Source organism: Equus quagga, chromosome 3, assembly GCF_021613505.1.
Source record: "Equus quagga isolate Etosha38 chromosome 3, UCLA_HA_Equagga_1.0, whole genome shotgun sequence".
Classification (NCBI taxonomy): Eukaryota; Metazoa; Chordata; class Mammalia; order Perissodactyla; family Equidae; genus Equus; species Equus quagga.
This window is the reverse complement of record NC_060269.1, coordinates 12,403,664-12,423,789: the sequence shown is the minus strand read 5'-3', so window position 1 is coordinate 12,423,789 and position 20,126 is coordinate 12,403,664. Positions and strand designations below refer to the sequence as shown.

Sequence of the window (20,126 nt, the reverse complement as noted above, 5' to 3'; positions counted from 1 at the left end):
CTTATCCTCTAACATTAGTAATAGAGATAAAGCACTACTTAAAAAGGAAATCTCAGTCAATACATGTTATGTCTTCGCTACCTTCGAACCTTTTCGCCATCGGACCACAGCTGTTATGTTACAGAGAGGCTGTGTCCTCATGTTTGATAACCCTGATCACTGTCATTCTTGTGGCTAAAGCATAAATCCTAAATATCCTGCCTATTTACTATGATGGCACATGTCTATTTGGGGTACTCCCAGATTTTTAAGTGTGCAAAGAAGATAAACGTGTTTTAAGTCAATCTGAGTTAGATTTTTGACTCATTAAAAATATTATGCTCCTTGGACCCAGATTGGGAGGTGACATCTGAAATTAAGTAAATTGAGGACTTGCTAGGCATTCTTGGGGACTCAAGTAACACTGCAAACAATTTGTTTCAAGCAAAATGGACACTCAGCTTCAGCTACAAGATTACTCTTCCACAATAGATGGTTTCCACACCTGAACTGTGACACCACTTTTCTTGGCTGAGAACTTCGGCCTTGGTGCTACAAAATAAGATGTTGAGGCTGATTCTTGCTTTGGAGAGGTGGGAATGCCCACAGGCACTGGGGATGCGCTGACTGGTGAGGTGGCCTCTGCAAAGAAGGTAGGCTGAGAACTATAGGCTGGTACTGAGTACACGGACGAGGCCTGCACATTGGTGGGTGAGCTCACATTCACTGGCCGAGGAGGAAGGGCTTGCTTCAAGGTCGGCCCTGAGTGGACCTTGACTGATGACTTTTGGGGGAGGCCATCCTTTGCATCTGGAGGTTGGAAAGTAAACAAAGATGCATTCAGCTGATACGGTTGGTGCTTCATGACGTCCAAAGCATTGAGGGGTTTCTTGCCCTTCTTCTTGCTTGTTTTGGAGGCCTGTGGGGCTGATGGCTGAGACTTGACAGCAGCCAGTGGGTAGGAGGGAGAGTGGATAGGATTGTAGGCCACAGGAGGAGGTGCTCGGACGTTGGAGGAGTACTTCCAGCCGGCTGGTAGAGAGGGAGTGGGAGACTGAGCTCGAGCAGCGTGGGCCTGCACGGTGTCTGAATCTACCACATACTTCTCCATCCTCGACTGCCTTTTAGCAAAGAGCTGGGCTCCTCTCCCACTCATTCCTGGAAGCTGATTGGATGGTCCCCCTCCACCAGCATGACCAGCATTTACTTTTGGTGTGGGAGCTGTTGGCTTGGGTGTGTGGTTCAGACTGGCTACTGCTGCCTGTGGTCCTTTGAAGGGACCAGCCAGGTTCAGAGCACTTGCGGGCCGGGCAGGAGGGTAAGAAGGCTGGGCTATTTTGATAGAGGAGACAACGGTGCCCTGTGATGGGTTGGATGTGGGGAAGGCAGGAGGTTGGGTTGGAGCCACTCCTGGTGACCAGACTGGAGAAACTGGAGTTACCGGTTGGGAGGATGAGGACTTGACTGCAGGTTTTGGAGCAACAGGAGGTGGGGTCTTTTGTTTCCCAGCGGAGCTTTGCATGAAATTACAAGCCTCTGCTCCTAAACTGAGGTAGTCTTCTTCAGGTCCGGAATCGCCTCCAGCTCCAGTGCCCCGTTTGCCTTCTGAATTTTGAAGAAGTGACAAGAGTTCAGGATTTGGGCTTACTTTGGGCTCTTTAAAGGTGAACATGGGTTTTGTTGTGCTTCTCCTTTTGGCCTCCTGCAATATTCCTGTTCTTTTCGCTGGCACTGCGATCCTTTCATCCCGGGAAGCTATTCGCTCAGATGCATCGTAAAAGGCTGCCTGGGACCATGGGGCAGGCTGGGGCCACGGAGGCGGCTGTGCTGGGCCAGCTGTCGGACTTGATACTGCTCTGGAGAAGGCTTCAGGTGGAGGTGTGACTGCAGAATAAGGTGGAGGCGCAGGAAAGTCAGCGATGGGACTTGTCATGCTTCGGGTTGGGGAGAAGGGAGTTGCTGGCTGGTTCACAGACCCTGGGAAGGGTTTGGCCGTTCTGTTCATGGGGATCATCCTCTGGGCCTCTGCTGTCTCAGACACCCCACTGTAGCCATTCTGTTGGGGCACATGGCCGAGACCGTGGCTCACCTCCACGTAGCTTTTGCTCACAGAGCTCTGCACTCTCATTGATTCTTCTTCCTTCCTTTGGTAAGAAGTCATGGTTCTCAGGCCATCTGTCTGGGCAGCATCTGGTTCTCTGCTTGGGATTCCACCAGCCCTCTCTTCCTCTTTTTGGGCCGTGATCTGATCCATCCTCTCCCTCCTCTTGGCAAACATGAGGGCTCCCTTGCCTGTGGTGTCTGGCAACATCTCCATCTTGTCCTCTCTGTTCAGTTTCTTTTCAATGTCCACTAGTCCAGAATCCCAGTCAAAGTTTACAACTTGTTTGTTGTCGTCAATGTCAGACAGTAACTCTTCATCCACCTCTGATTCACTCGCATCCAGAAACGCGACTTCACAGGTGTCCTCTCTGTCCCCGTCTTCCTCCTCGTCTGCCTCTCGCTCGAGCTCGCCAGTACCGTAGCTGACAAGGGTGTATTTCCTGGCCCTCCGCCGACGCTTCTTAAACATCAACACCCCCTTGGAGTTGGGGTTGGGGGCATCTGTCAGAAGGAGCGCAATGCTTTTGCATTTAGATTTTGCTTCTTTCACCTGCTTTTCTGACAGGCTTTCACTCCTTCTGAGCCCTAGGGAAAGCACAAAAATTATATTGAGTTGATGAGTTCAAGGAAGACTCCATAGCAACCCAGAAGTCAACTCTCCTGGGGGAAAACGGACATGGAAAAAGTATGTTTACAATTGGGTACTGAATTCCGAAGCCATCCAACTCATTTCTCTTTCTTATTTCTTTTAAAACGTATACTTCTATAATGACATACAATGATATAGAACTATACAATGCCCTGTTTCACTTGCTCATGTAAATGCATTTTTATGAATGCTAATTTGAATATACATTTCATAATTTGATTAGAATAATATGTTTCATAATGGATCCTGATACTTTAACAATAAACACTGGCTAGTAAATGTCAGTTAACAGGAGGTAATCAAAACTAAAAAGGAAATAATTTAAAGACATAGCATTTTCTGGAAAATAAGTTAAGACTTACCTTGTACATCCATATTTTTAAAAAAGTCAATATAAAACCGTTTCCAAGCATTTTTTAAACGTAGGAGGAGAAGAGAGCAAGAAAATGTTATTTACCTAAATATTCTAATGTAATGAATTTAAATATTTAAGTTTTCTTCCTCTTTTTATCTTTTTTACTTTGATAACCCGCAAAGTCTTAGCATTCATGGTGACTAAATGAATATAAATTCAAAAAACTGAATGACTAATAATTGAAGGTACTGAATCAATAATTAATAATAATTCAGAACACTAGATCATTGTGAATACACAGAAGAAATTTCAGCTACAAAGTTGTCAAGATAAATCTGTTTGTAATGTATTGCTACTTTGGAAATATAACACTACTAAAGTTGCAGCAAGAATAAGTATAAATCTTGGGAAAATTTAAAAATTATATGACTAGTGCCCCTTTCAGCCCTTTTAGCAGAAACTAAGTCATTTAAATGAGAGTTTGACAGTTTTAAATACAGCAAAAATTTATATTTAAATTTTTACTTTTATCATTATTACTATAAAAATAAGTTGGTGGCAAATTAGTTTATAGCATCAGTTAATTATAATTATATATTCAATGATAATGAGCATGATTCACAAGTAAGTTTTGAATTTTTCAAAATAATTCAATGGAAATTTCAGAAAAATGCTTTGAATATTTTACGACTGAAAGTTAGCTCTTTCTGTCACTGGAAAAAAAATCAGACTTAATGGTTAATTTTTAAAGAATAAACGACAATCAGAGTAAATAGTTTTATAACAAAGTTACAGGTATTCACTGGTAATCAAATTTTATTTAGAGAAAACAGTAAAAAGTGTGATCGTTCCTAAATGTAATTCCTTTTTTGACCAGTGTTACACAACTTACTGTTAAATTGACAGTCACAGTTGTTGCTAACTTCACTGCCAACATGTGAAGTATGTGAGAGCTGCCTTAATGCACTTGTTTAAAATGCTATAAATGTGGAGATGCGTACAGATGCTTAAACTATAAGGAATGAGTAACAGCGCTTGCCAATAAAGCTACAAGTGGTTATGCTAAAAATATGCGTTGAAAGGAACAACAATAGGTTGGGAGATTTAATACACTACTTTGAATAGCCTAGCTCATTACTGTTGTGTATCATTCACACATTCAAGTGCCTTTGCCAGTCAGCATTTACCTCCTCAAACAAAATTCCAACGTTTGTAAAAAAAAAAAAAAAAAGAAAAAAATCCTAAAACCTAACTGCCGTTCTTATCCTTATTCTTCTTTCTGTAAGCACTCCCTGAGTAAAACAAAACACTGTAAAAAGCCACAAATTTAAATATATTCTATGTTTGGGGACATTTCAATGCCTCCACAAGGCCCTGGAGTCTGACTTCTGTGTCTAGAAGGTAGACGAAACGCTGTGCAGTCTAGTGAAGACTTACAAAACGGAGAGGATCATGTAACTGCTCAGTATTCCACATGTCCTTGTCCGTCAAGCTCACTTCTGCAAGCATCATCAAGCTGCACAATGATATTTTTTTCAAAATGAGGATCTGCTTTTAATATCAGTGGTGGAGCTTGTATTTTAAAGACACCTCTCAGGAGCAGACTCGACAGTTTTTGCCATTTAAACTCGCCGTCCACATGACTTCAAATACTCTCGTACGTTATTTTAACATGAAATATTACAGCATCCTGAGACAAATCAAAAAGGCACATTAACAGTATTATTTTCTTTAACAGTTCTTGTGCCTTTGGAGATAAAAGGACGTGCATCAAAAACATTTAAATCTACTCTAAAGTTCAAACTTATTGCTTCCAATTCAAAAATTGGTGTTCTCCACAATTTCACATTTGTTATTTTGTGTATTAATAAATCAAAAGGGGAAAAAAGCCAATGAGAGACATATGAAAAATCTTTAAAAAGGAGAAAAGTCCAAGCAGGCAAAGCAGCAGCAAAATGCCCTCAGCTCCCCAGCCCCTTCCGACAGCCCAGCAGTGGCCGGGCAGGACTTACGTGCGTGGCGCGCTCTGTGCTTGTGAGGTCTGCTGTGATCCCTTTCCGAGTGTGGGTCTTCTCCCTGCTCTGTGCCTTCTGATGAGACTGCAAAGGATACCAGAGAAGGAGGTGCTTCTGACTGCCCTCCTTCCACTGGAGAATCCACACACCCCTTTCCTGCCTGAAGCCTGCACCCTTCCGTCTTCTGCCTGTCAGAGCAGTCGAGGATCACTTCCACTCGGGGCAGCCCGGTGGCTCCGGCGTCACTCCCCTGGAGCACTCTCAACTCTCGGCCACTGGAGATCTGGATTATCTTGCTGGACCTCAGAGAAGGGTCCCCTTTCTCATTAGTGGGGACCAAATTTGTGTGGACAATCCCGTCGTGTTGTAAATTAGGTTCGGGGTCAGGAGACTTAGATTTTTCAGCTCCCAGGAGAGCCACTGCGGGAGCACTAGTGCCCTTGTATCTCTCCTGGGAAAGCGACAGTTGTAGCTCAACCACAGGGCCCGGCTGCCCTGCTTCTGCCTTCTCCCTTAAGATAAGCTCCTCCGCCGAGTGTCCTCTTTGGGAGTCAGGCATTTGGGGAGCCACATGGTAGCTCAGGCCTGTTTCTTCTTTTATGCTCCCTGAACAACCGGGACCACTTTCTTGGTCCTCAGCTGGGGGAGTTCCACTCTTGACCGGGGTGATGTAAAACTCTTTGTACTGGCTCTTCGTGGCTGGTCGGATCTGCAGGGTGGTACTTTCCACATACCCCTCGTGGGTGGGATGCTCATGGTTTCTGTTTTCAGTTTCAGAGATCAAAGTCTCACTTATTCCACTCGATGGTCTGCACACAGAAAAATCAGTCCAGACAGTTAAATCAGAGTGTGTTACACCTGCCAAAGAACTTCCTGACACTTTTATGATGTCTAATACATGATACAGTCAAAACATTTCCTCCTAAAAGTCAACTGCAACATATTTGAAAACAGAAATTGGCAACATGTTTATATTATTATTTAAAGATCTTCCAAATAAACTTCTCTTTAAAGTAAAGCAAAAATGCTTACAAAAGATTATGAAACCTAAATCCATCCTAAATTCAGCCTTTATTCTTTAAACGTGCAGGTTACAGCTACATGGACGCCCTTTATCTGTAATTATTTGGATGTTTTCAAATAACCATGTTTGTTATAATATGACAAAGCATTTCAATGTCTTATTGACTAAGTTTAGGTCTGCACGTTATAAACTCACATCAACATATTCAGCAGCTTCAGAGCAATATTAATATAATGATAATTTTACTATGAACAATGCTACCTCAATAAAAAATTTATTAAGTAAAAAAATGCAGATAGTTCAAGTAATCCTTTTAGAAGCTGTGTTTTCTTGAAAGGAATGAAATAGAAGCTGTTTTTTAAGCTCCAGTGAGCATGTGTTTTGTAATAAGTGGACCCCAGCCCAGTCCTCTTGTGTCAAGAGAAATCCTTTCCATGCTGCAATGAATCACTGAGTCATGAAGTATTTATAATCTGAGATGTCTCCCGTTCTCCTATCTGAACCTGTCTCTTGGAGCATTTTCCTTGTAGGATCTCTGAAGCCAAACTGTTCCTTTATTTCGCAGCTAAGGGGCCCGGAGCTGTTCACCACAGTCCTTTGATTTTGACCTTAACCATTCCCAGTTGGTTATGCAAATTTGGGTTTGCAAAAAGCAATGTCAGTGTAAGGGTTAACCAACTTCTTGCTAGAACTCTAATTTAAACTCTAACTGCTTTTAGAAGAGAAGCATCATTCACAGAACAGCTGTAGGAGGCGCTTTCCTTTCTTACATTTGTAGGTTTTTTAAGAAGCAGCAGCGTCTATCTCTGCCCCTTTCTTCCCCCCTCAGAATCCCTGGCTGATGCAGGATCATCAACTGGGGGGAGTGGCCCCTACTCTATTCCACTCAGGGAATTTACCTTAGAATTTATGTGAGAGTAGAATTTCAGACTAATGTTCAAAATAATTACTCATAACTTTGCTTTTGACTGTGTTTAGCAAAACAAAACAAAACAACACTAAGAATCAAATGAAATGCAGCTTTTCTCTATGCAAGTAATCTCCTGGCAAAACAAAAAAACATTATAATAGAGCATTTTAAAAATATGATGACAGCAAATTAGATCTTGCCTTTATAGGAAATGATGAATACACTCTCTGCAACTGAATTTGAGGGAACCAAAAGGTCAGAGAGTTTTAATTTAGGAAGGCCTTCGGATGGAAGTAGATTAAACCACTTTGAATTATATTAGCAATCAATTTTGAGGCTGAGAAGAAAGTAGTCTGAATTCATTCCAACCTTACAGACTATATCACAGGCAAATGGGTCAGACAAATGTTAACATTTATTCGTAGCCAAAGTAAAATAGACATACATGAATAAAAATCATAAAAGCACTAGAAGTTAAAGCTTTATACCTTAAAATGCTCATTTCCATTCAGCCTACATAGATACTCCATTCCACAATTTATGTGTCATAATTATGTAATTTTAAATATATTTTACCATTTTAATAAAATGTAAGATAATAGAGACATAATGTTAGGGTCATCTTTAAGATAGTCTGATCCAGCTATCTCTGGGCATTAGTCCAGGAGAAGTAAACCACTTGTCCTCTAGCGATAGGTGACATTATATGAGTGAGAGAAATATTTAATTCCCGGAAACAACGTTCGGCCACCCAGAGTGGTGAAGATGGTGATGATTATCTTTGGGCTGGTTTTAATTTGAGATTCCATTTTGAATCTCATCAATGAATTATTTTGTGAAAGTCAAAACAGCTAGGGAAAATAATAATCATGATTCCAGTTATTAAAAGTAGCAGAGAACTAGTCCGTTTACTTCCAAAATTAAATTTGTACCTAACACTCAGCTTTAAACCACCAAGGATTTTCCCAATGATAGCCATCAAAATCAAAACAAGAACTAGTAAGGAACGTCCCAGACCACAAGCGTGTTCCAAAGAAATTGGCCTCATTAAATCAGTAAAGACACTAAAAAGGAATAAATTAGAATAGGTTTTTCTCCCATTTTGGATGTGATTAAACTTACAAAGATGGAACTCTTCAAATACCTCAGAGATTGATGCATGATAATGGCAAACACTGTGACTACAACATTCCCGTTAGGTTCTTTTTAAAAGCAAATGGCAGCTTTATAAGTAAGATCTTCAGGGCTTAAACATCAGGCTTGATAGGTAAATATTTAGATGGCAGACTCTAAGAATAATGCTAGATTTCTTTTATTTTCACAAGATTTTGGCCATAGTGAGTTCATGTTTGTATAGAAATGGAATCCTGTTGAACGATTACCAGAGGGGCGACGCTGTATGTAGTGTTTCTGCAGAGTTAAGGCAAAACCTGGAGGACTTTGAAAGGATATGTTCTGAGAAAAGCATCCTTAGACAATTTCATCATTGTGCGAACATCACAACACGTCTTAGCAAACTTAGATGATATAGCCTACCACATACCTAGCCTATACGGTACTAATCTTACGGGACTAATCTTATGCGTCATATGCGGCGTGTGATGCTCAGGGCCTCACTTGCAAAGTTAGTATGGACTGTACTGTGATTTGCACACTGTAAAAAATGTTGATGCTGCAATTTTTTGTGATTGCTCTCATTGTTTTCTTTCGTTTTTATGTTCAGAGTTTACTTCCATATTTTTAAATGATTAGGTGGGGAGGGTAGTATTTGGAGAGATCAAATTAACAAATGATTTGCATTGATAGTCCAAAAACTTTATTCTAACCATCTGTTTTGCCCATACGCAATTATCGGTTTTACTAGAGCTCCTGACAAGCAGAAATCTGGCTGCTTTTATGGTTTTTGTTGTTGCCGTTCTTTTCCTTCTCCGAGGCATTTTCTTTCTATAAAAAATTATTGTGGGATGGTTTAACATTTTTAATTTATCTGTGAATCTGGGAATTATCATTTAGTGATTCTGACCCACCACAAAATCTTGATCTTGTGTATTATGTTCAACATAACGTTAAATTATGTTCAATGTACTGAGCTTTCTAAGGAACTAGTCTAAAATACCTAAGATTTTCAATGAAGATCTTGAAAGAAAGATTTTCAAGCTAATTCTCAGTTAACTGGACAATCCAGCTGATTGGAATGGCCACTTTTCAAACAGTCCAATTTCCCCATAAATGACAAATTATACATGTAGTAGAAGCTGTAATCATTCTCATCTAGCTCCAAGAGAAAATATATACGCCAACAAATCTTTTGTACCTTTTGACGAGCATTTGGAGAGAGTCCGTTATGCTCTCCATGAGCTTGATGACCTCAGGGTAGGTGAGGTCTGCACAAGGGTTGCCATTGATAGAAACCACTTCATCCCCCTCACAGAGCCCAGACCTGGATGCTTTGCTCTGGCTTCGGATCTGAGTGAAATGAAAAGGGAGGCAAGAGTTAGAGTCATACAACTTGTAAAAAACCATGCCACCATCTCTGAGAAAGTTTTATTTGAAAGAGGTAAATAGAGCTGCAAACCATAAAACCAGCCCTGATTTTTAATTCACCTGTTGTTCCCTGTGAGACCATCCTAAACAGCTCTCAGCCCTCACACACACGCAATGTCCTATGTACCATAATGTCAACATTTAATTCACAGCATTGTAAGTAAACAGAAAAGGAGAGTCAATCTGTGGCAAAGAAGCTAGAATAAAGGAAATAAAGAATAGAGAAGAATGAGGGAAGACATGTTTTAATTGAGTATCCATTAAAAATAATTATGTCACATTGTGAAGTTTGACCCCAATCAGAAAGCGAAAAATAAACTTTAAAAGCCTCTCCCACTGCCAAGGTGGGTGGAACACCAACTGTAACAAGGAGCTGTAGGGCAGGACGATCAGTTTGAGGAGAGGGCTGTTCAGCTAAATGAACTAATGAAAGCCATCCCAGCATAATGGCGAAGTTGGGCAGCCAGGATATTAAGAATTATGTTAAAGAGAAAAATCTTTGAAATCAACTGTTTAAGTCTTGGTACCAAGCAAATTTTAGCAAAAAAGAAAGGAAAGCAGAGACTATTTTGCAAAAAAAGAAAACCTCCCTGTTATAAGGATTGCATCACATTCTAGCACAGAATGATGTGGAACAAGAATTGAATAAAAATGTAAAGAGAACCTTCGGACCCTGGAAGAAAAGAACTTTAGAGGAGCAGAGTAACGGCAGAGAGCTCCCTCCAGCTCCTTAGTGGGGAATAACCGGAAGTTTATATCCCGTATAATTATGATTATGGTGAGATGTCATGCTGGTTATTCTCCCTCTGCCCTTCCAAGTCCATTCTCCGCCATCCCTGGTGCTGCTTTATCCAGCAGGGAGACTGGCCTCTAGAGACTGCATTGGTCAGCTCCCTTGCATGCTGGCTCCTGGTTGGGTTTGGTCAATGGGAAGCCCCAGAAAGAGATCAAAGAGCAAGCGAATGAGAGGTGAGGTAGACGTTCTCCCTGCTGATCTACTGGGGGATGGTTTGGCAATGGTTCTGGTTCCTCGATCTACACAGTTACAGTTCCTGTCTGTCTACCCCTCCCCCATGCCTTAAATTCTTGTTATGTTCCAGTAACACATACCATCCTTGCGTCTTCAGGGCCATGGGTAAGAGCAGCTCCCTGCTCTTCATCTCTGGGTGCTTCATTATCATTTGCTGGTTCCCTTAAACCTGCCTTTAGTCCTGCATTACGTCATCCTTAACTACTCCTTTGAGCATGCCACCTGTTTCCTGCTTGGACCCTAATGTATTTAAATTTCACTTTATAATGTGAGTTTACTAGTTCTCGATGGATCATGTATCGTGATCATACAATCTCAAATTTAGGTACACAGCAAGATACTATTCTGAATATTTTCTACCAAGATGATCACTCTCTGACCATGAAAATCAAGATTCTGAGTCCAGTAAGATCAAAACCAGGTGGGCAAGACTTCTTGAAGAATGTTTTCGTAGCCAGCCTCATTTTGATTAGGCAGGAAATGTATTTAAATTTATCTCTAACAGCTGCCCACTAATTCTTGCTAAGATCTTAAATAATAATTAATATGTTGACTGATATATATCTACAGCTTACATGTCTAAGTGCATTTACACTTTTAGTGATATTCTTGAAAGGAAAAGAATTTCTTTAACCGTCAAAGCAATGATCCTGTTCAAGTTCAATGCAATTCAGTTAGTTTGGTTCTGCGAAGAGCCATCCTTTTATTGTCATAAATTATAATCTATCGAAGGCCTTCCCCTTTTCGAACAAATCAATTTCATTCCCTTTTTTCTGAAGAACGTACTAATTTTTTGCAAAATATTAAATCAACTCAATATTTCCAAGGTTGCAAGGAAGCAACAAAAGCAATGAGAAACAGAATATTCACCCAAATTTGAAAAATATCTCTTTAACTGCCAAATACATTTGTTTTGTCTTGCATGAAATAATTAAAATAAAGAATCATGAGAGAGTTGTTAATAAGTCAAGGATAAAACAATATCCAAGGATGAACATTTAAGTTAGAGTTAGAGTTATTTACATTTCATTCATTTAAATTTATTCAATTTTTTTTTATAAAATGAGGTTAGGTAGATAATAAAGGATATTTTGAAGCATAAAACCATTCATTCAGTGGAGTCAGATGTACTAGAATACAAACAGAAAATTCATCCTTTGGTGGACCAAAGTTTTATGTTGATAAAACAGACGTGTTATCATACCCAATACCCACCAAGGCCCAATCTCAGAGTGGGGGCATCCCTTTACCAGCAATAAGTTGTGTGAATTTTAAGCAGCTTCAAGGGTTTCCAGAGCAAGACGAAAAACTTGGCCTTGGAAAATAAATAAATCCGCAACTTAACAGAGCTGTCTATCATCCAAACATGTGTTGCTTGATGCGAAAAGTGCAGTTCATCATTATACTTGTCAAGTGGAGCTTTTACTGGTATCCAAATAAGCAAAAGCATTACAGTAGGAGTCATTAGCATTCCTCTAGAGCGTACATTCTGAGGTCAACATTCAGAATCAACTGTTGTGATTGTGTTCAGTGACATTTTACATTTGTCTGAATAGCAGGAAATATTTTTCCCTCAAGAGCCATGTTAAATTTGGTGATACTTTCCTTGCCACAAAGGTTTTTCTGAACGACTACTCTTTCTTATATTTAATAAGACAACTAAACCCAGCAAAGACTGTATGATCGGCTGTATTATGCTCACACATTTCCCTTGCAATCATTAACTTCACTAATATGGTTCTATTCATAGGTGTATTATGAAGAATAAACATTCATTAGTGTACAAAAGACCTTTACCTTATATTGTGTATACTAAGGCATTTTTATAATTTGTATAATTATGTATTATTATGTATATGATTAACAATTCTAACTTCTGAAAACATTCTTAAGTGTGAAAATGAAACACGTTGTCAATAGTAAGAGTAAGTTTGGACATAAAAATTAGTATTGCCAATACTGAATCTCTATCAGTGAATTTATCAACCAGCCTTCTCCTTAGGCCACTAGTCCTAGATTCATAAGGTATGCGTCGCAGTGGGAAAGAAGCCAGCTCTGAAGGAAGAGGACCCGGGTTGCAGTTCAGTGGCTCCAATGCTTACTAGCTGTCTGAACTTAGACGAGTTACATTACACCCTTGAGCTTTAGTTTTCTGGAGTGTAAAAGAGAGCTAATAAATTTGATCCTCCAGATGGTTAATAAGGATTAGAAATAATACGTGTTAAATTCCGTGATGCACACACAGCCCATGGAGGTGCTCAAGAAGGGGCTAGTGAAGGAGAGTGTGTTGACTTCCTACACACGCACGTGAAAGAAACACGCCAAGTGAAAGGCAAAGCCGTAAAATGTTGGCACTTTATCTACAAGATGTTTGACACATGGATTTCTTTTTAGTTTTTATCCAGATATTTCGCATTGTCTCATTATAATCTATCTTTTCCTCAGTAAGTACACATTTCATAACTGAAAGATAGAAGAAGATAACCCTATTTATTGTTTCCCAACAGAAATAATAATACAAATATTGAAATGTTAGTGATTGTTTTTATCAAGCACGTACTGTGCTAAGCCCTTTACATCCGTATACCATTTATCACTACAAAACCTCAATGAGAAGCAAAAGCAGACTTCCACTTGTATATGTTCAGAGGCACTGCCACTACCTTCATTTTAAAGATAAGAAAATTGAGACCCAGAAAAGTTAGGTCCTTTGCCTAAAATCATACAGCTAGGACCAGAATTTGAACCCAGGGAATCCGGCTCCAGGGCTTGTGTTTTTAACCACTGCACACGTTGCCTCCCTGGTCAATAGTCTAAATTGTCTACCATAAAGCCCAGAATGAAGAGAGAGAGGAGCAGTATGGCAACAATTGGCAGAGGTGGGGAGTAAAGTCAGGGAGGAAATGGAAGGACTAGGCAGAGGTGACAACAACTTGCCTGGTCAGTCCATAAACCAGTGTTGGGAAAGACAGGTTTTGTTTTACTTTATTTTCCTTCTTCTTCCTCCTCTTTTATTATTTTAAGAGTTATATATAAAATAGTCCTTAAAGATTGGAAAATAGCCAATATTATGACCCAATATGTCACAGATTCAAAATCAAATATAATTATCTTTTGCGAATTGTGATTTGATACAACCCACCCGTGTGAGCGTGTGAGGTAATTTCTTTTCTTTGAGAACATTCCCTTAGAGACTTTATTTCACACCTAATACATTAGACAGATGAGTGAGTTTCTATCCATAAAATACTATATTCCTTTTTAGTGTCTCTCAATTTAATCAGACCACATAACTAAGAGAGATATTGGTATTGTAAATATTTACCAAATACCATGTTCTCTTGCTTACAGCTTCTTGATCCAAGCCAGGAAAGATTTATTTTACTGCAGCCGAGTACAAATGGAAAGTTAAGGCTTCTCTGGGAAATTTAACAACATTATTTTCATTTCATAGAATAAATCTGAGAAGAATGTCAGCTATGCTAATTTAGTTTTATAAATAAATAATTCTCTGGCAAGTGAAAAAAGCTCCTTTTTCTAATCTATTATTATTGTATAATTTCCAAGTCTTTCAGAACTGATTAGAAAACAAGTATCAGATTTGAGTTCTTGTGGCACCTTGTACTTGTATTTTGTGTTGTGCCTATGCGACAACAATCGTGTCGGCTTCCTGTCAGTGAAATTACATCTTGTCTCATGCATTTTCATGTATAACTCACTGACAAGTCCTCTTGGAAGATGTCAGAGTAAGTGGTAGAACCAAGACAATATCGTCTTTAAATTCCACTACTATATTTATTAAAATATATGAAAAAGGATGAGAAAGTTAGCATAAATCCATCCTATCAAATGTAGGGCTACCTTCAATCCATAAAATGAAGTCTCAGGGACCAGGAGAAAACCAAGAAAAGATGAGAGAGATGGTCTCAGACAACAAGCAAAGTTTTAGAGATTAAAATATTTTGATGGAGATTGGAAAGTAGTCTGCAATCTTGCAGCCCTTTCGCAAGCCCCAGCGTTTCCTCAGTTTTACACTTCAGGCCTTTGGCAAAACTTCCCTCATACCTCTGAGACAAGATTGAATAAGTATTCCCTCCCCTCAGCTGGCGCTGGTACTGAAGCCCTAGGTAGGTCTGTATTCCTCAACTGACCAGGGAAATGGGCAGCATGGTCATTGGGAGGTACAGGAAGAGCAATGATGATGGTAGCTAAAGCTTTAGGAATAAGTAAATAATCCTACATTTAAAGGGCTTGTTATCGAGATTCTGAGCTCCAACCTCTGCCCTTGATGGGTGAGTTTCCGAGTACCAAAGCTGAGTTCACATGTTGTTGGGAATTCTTGTTGACAGTGGTACAATATTTTTGGAAATCAATGGCAAACAGCAATATAACAGCTTCAGGGTGACAAGGCCAAAGAAAAGAACAAGGACCAGAATACAATGAAACAGAAACAATAATAACCCAAGGAAGAGCTTTATCGTACGAAGCAAAAATCATCTTGGAATTTAGTGCAGAAATCCAAACAGTAAAATGGAAAAAAAAAAAACTTGGGCAAATATCTAAAGTATGGAATAAATAAATAAGAAATACAACTAGTAACTGAATAAATCAAAAGTCAATGGAAAAGACTGTGGTTAAGAGTCGATTGGATTGCTCAACTTCTGTTCCAAGCTCCTTGGAGTGTGTCTTGTGTGTCGCAGAAGCTGAGAAGGTAAAACACCATTTCCCAGACTCTCCCTCAGCTAAGGTTCTGGGTGTGGCATTGTTCCAACACCGCAGGTCTACCTGCAGGAAACCTATGTTTGGAACTGAGTTAGCGGACAGAGACGTTACAGTGTGAGGCAGCCATCTTGCTGGCACGGACCTGGGAGACGACTTTACTCTGGAGACAGCAGTTCTACTGGCAGCCTCTTAATCCTGAATCACAGCTAAGCTGAGCAACCCTGGACCCAGAGCTGGCCCAAGGGCTTCCTGACTCCCGAGCTTCCCGATTGTGACAAATGTTGCTAATCCCTTGGGTGGCCAGTTCTTCAGTGTTGTGTGAAGTCATTCCTGGAGGCCCTGCCTAAAGTTTGCCTTTCCAGATCTTTCAACAACTCTATAAGTACTTCTTAAATTCCCTTCTGACTAAAATAACTGGAGAGGTTTCTATTTTTTGCAAATGAACCCTGAACTGATACAGAAGGATAGAACTAAGAGCGAAGACACAAGGTGAAAGAACAGAGAGGTAAAAGGGCAGCTATTTCTCAAATGCAGAAAAGGAGAAAAAAAGATGATGCAGATACTGATATTTCAAGACAGACAGGATAGACGATGCAGGAACTTACACCAGATAAACTGTAGGATGTCACCAACTGCTGAGAAGAAAGGAGGAAAGCCAGAGGGGGATGAAAAGTTGAGGACAATGAAAGAAGTTCAGAAAAGCCATTGGAAAGTACATGCTAGGAACTAAGTATGAGAGAAATAAAGGCTTTGTGAAGAACTTATAAGGATTAAAGTGGGATGATCATCAGCATGCATAGCTGTCTTAGACGAATGTTCTAACAGGAGAGGAGATTTCTAAAAGGAAGTGAAGCTTTGCTCCATTAAAGCATCAATAAGTGTACAAAGAATTGAATAAGAGTTTCAATTACGCAAATTGTCTAGATAGTGACAATAACTCTTAAACTATATATTCACCTCAGGTCGTGATTGCACACGCACGTAGACACTAGCATATTTTGGTGATTCTCTACTCACTACCTCAATTTAAGTTCAGTAGCCCGTTCTCACGCCAAGTTTTGGTTTGAAGACTGCATTTTTCTGCTCTGGTCGCTAAGATCCGTCCAGACACAGGGCAAAAAGTTTTCCTTTTGGATAATTGTCTTTATCCCTAGGGACCAAGTTGCCATAAAAGTAAAAAGCATTCCTGGTAGCAACTTTGGAAAGATTCCCAGAGTAAATAACTGTCTTTGACAGGAATGAGGGCCCTAATCCACAGGGCAGCATTCTTAAGAATCTGCATACCAATGTGATTCCACAGGCAGAAATGATGCTGCAAGTGCCCTGCATGAGCTGTCATAAAGCAGCCGCCATGATGCTAGAAGACCAACAAGGACAAATATGGAATGGTATTCTCCGCTCTTCTTTCCTTCCTAAGAATGTAAACATCCCAGCTCTTTCAGAAAAACACCAATGGACCCGAGCCCACAGAGGACATGACCCCGGCTGCTTCTCTCTACTGGGTTAAATGGTGGACAACTGCACAAAAGCTTTTGAACTATAGGCAGATTCCTCTTAGAAACATTTACACAGAATATGGGGAAAAAAACTTTTTAAAGAACTCACTAAAAAACACATTTTTTGTAAAATATAAAAGATTAGATAAATAAGTAGTCAGTATAACCAGGATTACTCAGAAAAGAGAGCAGAACTGGAACTCACTGTTGGAGTTTCTCAAATCTCTGTTTATATTTATTAACTGAATATACAACAATTAACCAAATAGTTATTATGTTGCAATACCTCACCTAGGAAGAATTTAGTCATCTATAGAACCTATAAGAAAGCTCAACAGTCTTTTGAGTGGTCAAAATGCAGAAAAAATAAAGTTCACTATAACTTCTGTTCATCAGTGTGTCCAGAATCTTTTCTCAGTCCATTTGCTCAATTTTATACAATTCTAACGAACTTTTTAATTTGGTTTACAGAAAACTAGACATAGAGAGACAAACATGCATCCCGTATAAAGGAAGATGTTATAGTTAATACAACGCCAAAGAAAGGGAGTAAACGCCAAAATTTAAAAACATAAAAATATTAAATAAAAAAAAAGACAGAATACTGGGGTCATTTAATGAAAGTGTAAAAAACTTTCACATGCTCAATAGAACTTAATGCTTCTATTGTATTTGAGTAAAATAATGGAAACGAATAATCATAATCCCAAGTCATTTAAAACGTTTAAATCATCTTTAACAGACTGATTAGATGCAGAAAAACACACAATACCTTTCAGAAAGAGTGCCATCCCAAATAGCTACAACAGAAGCTTTGCTATTAAAGGTATACCTGGCTCTGAGGCATTGCCACATTAATAAAGTAAGGGAACTAGATGGGAATTCATAATTTGAGGCCCTAAGTACTTTGCTTATATTGTCTTTTTACTGAAATTGTTTCATTTCGAACATTGAATATGTCTCCTGTACCCAGAAAATGCATTTGCCTGGAGTGCCCTGTTTTTCCATAGCTCCAGGCATCTGAAGGTGCATTGCTTGACTAAACTAGATGAAGCATTTTCTCCCTCCAGGTTGCTCATATATAAGACTAGAGAAAAAGAAGATAAAGTGAAAAATGTCCTCCAAAGGACAAGAGTACAGATTTTAAAAAATTGTCTAAGTTTTATTCTTTTGCCCTGGGCTTGAAGTTGTTAGCTAACTGGAGATCTTATCTTAACTCTGTCGCTAACTCACGTGACAAGGCACTTAAGCTTTCAGGAAATCATTTTCCTTATCAGAAGAATGAAGGAATTCCCTCCAGATTCCTAATTTGATGCCTTGTTAAACTGTAATACACACACGCATACACACACACATAAGATATATCACGGTGCTTCCATTTTGGAAACAATCATATACAATTTTTAGGAGCCTTTAAAGAAATGTCAACAGTACAAATGTATAAATATTTTAATCCAAGAAAGTGAAACTTATTGCACTGAACATTTACTTTTGTGGGGAACCCGGGTAAAAGACAATGCCAATACAGTCCTCACATAATTGGGATAATTGCCACCTCCCTAGTCACAGGACATGCTGAAGATCTGGTTGCAAAAAGGAGCAAACTAGCTGGTGCAGGGGTCAGGGGAAGTTAATCAAGGACTGTGACCTGTCAGGGAAGGGCCGATTTAAATGATCACCTCCAAAGCTTGGTTAACTGGAACTTCATTTAGGCTGTCATCAGTAGTAGGAGGAAGTGATCTAAAGTAGTAAGTCTCAAACATTTCAGTCTTAGGACCCATTTACACTCTTAAAAATGACTGAGGACTTCAAAAGTAATTTGTTCTTGTGGGTTCTGTCTATTGGTATTCAGTGTGTTAGAAATAAAAACTCAGACATTTAAAATTTTTGTTCATTATTTTTAAAATAAAGTAACTGGTATGTTAACATATATAATATGTTTTATGAAAAATAAAAATGATCAGGTTTTCTAAAACAGATAATTGAGTCAGAGTAGGGACACTGTTTTCCATTTTTGTAAATCTGTAATGTCTGAGCTTAATAGAAGACAGCTGGGTTCTCATATGCGCTTCTGCCTTGATTCTATTGCGTTACGTTGTGCTGACTGAAGTATCTTAAGAAGATCTAGCCTCACACAGATACATAGTTGGAAAAGGGAGGAGTATTTTAATAGCCTTTTCAGAAAATTTTGGATATTCGTCTTTGATAGTACATCAAACTCAACAAGTGGTAGTTTCTAAAGTTGCATTGTGGAATCTGAAACCCTAGCAATGAACTTCTCTACTGGGTTATATTAAAATCCATTGGTCTACTCCGCCCTTTGAAGGGGGTCTTGTATCCATGCTTTTGATGACTTTGTTACATCATGCCTTGGTCATCTGGAAAATATTGATTCACTGAGCTACGCAGATCTTCCAAATGTTGATACATTTCATCATACAATATACAAAATCACACTCTTTAATATCACTAATGATTTCATCAGAGAAATCTTAAAGGATTGGGAAGCCGTCAAATTCACAATGGCAGATGAAACTTTCTAATTTTTCCCTTGAAAGCTCAAATACTGTCAGTTGTTTTCCTTGAAGTAACAGCCTCACTTTGCTCAATTTCTAGAAAATGTCTGCTGAATACTCGTCTGAACAACCATAGTTTGTCTGTCAGTCATTCTTTAAAGTAAAAATGATGTTCCATGAAAAAAATGGCTTGTGGAGCTTGCAGTTCAAACGATTGTACAAGTGTTTCATTGAGACAAACATCATATTCCAGTATTCAGTCAAAATGCTTTATGTGTATTTTCATTTTGTCACCCAGAATATTAAGGAGATGTGTGCTTGAGGTTTAATAAAATTCAAACTTTTACTGCTTCGTCCAGGACATCCTTACATGAAACTGGTGTCTTGTTTCTTAAGTCAAATGATGACATTGAGGAATATAATAACTCCTAGGAGAGGAAGGTGTTGCTGCCTCAAATGCTAAAGGGCAAGTGGTTTCATCCATGTTTGCTTTTGCACCATCAGTGCAAACGTCAACACAGTGCAAAAGGCAAACAATGTCTTAGTATTACTATGAAAGTCGTTTTGAACTCACAGATCCCCTGAAAGTATCTCAGAGACCCCCAGAGGTCTGCAGAACACACTTGGAGAACCACTGATCTAAAGAGACAGGGATATGTGCTAGGCTTCTTGGGTATCTGAGTTGGAGAAGAGGAAATTCCATCAAAGGCAATGCAACAGGCAAACAGAAGTAAGTTTCAGCCTAGGGAGCAAAGGCTGACAGAAACCAGGAAGGGATGCCTT

General features: G+C 39.3%; 1 protein-coding gene and 1 long non-coding RNA gene across 4 annotated transcripts in view; one reads left to right on the top strand and one right to left on the bottom strand.

Annotated features, from left to right (window-relative positions):
* The window catches only part of SYNPO2 (synaptopodin 2), a 160,711-nt gene that overhangs the window by 27,824 nt on the left and 112,761 nt on the right, over nt 1-20,126 (bottom strand). For both annotated transcript variants that reach the window (XM_046655908.1, XM_046655909.1), the window contains exons 2-4: nt 9,350-9,501; nt 5,099-5,910; nt 485-2,667 (exon numbers count right to left, since the gene is read on the bottom strand). In XM_046655908.1, the coding sequence (XP_046511864.1) occupies nt 485-2,667; nt 5,099-5,910; nt 9,350-9,501 (3,147 nt within the window). The remainder of the gene's footprint in view (nt 1-484; nt 2,668-5,098; nt 5,911-9,349; nt 9,502-20,126) is intronic.
* Nucleotides 1-20,126, top strand: part of LOC124236921 (uncharacterized) — a 70,570-nt gene that overhangs the window by 49,231 nt on the left and 1,213 nt on the right. Inside the window, exon 4 of one of the 2 annotated variants that reach the window (XR_006887881.1) lies at nt 16,632-17,283. The exons of the other annotated variant lie outside the window; for it this stretch is intronic. This is a non-coding gene — a long non-coding RNA (uncharacterized LOC124236921). Of the gene's footprint in view, nt 1-16,631; nt 17,284-20,126 lie in introns of those variants that run through there. 2 annotated transcript variants of the gene reach the window in all.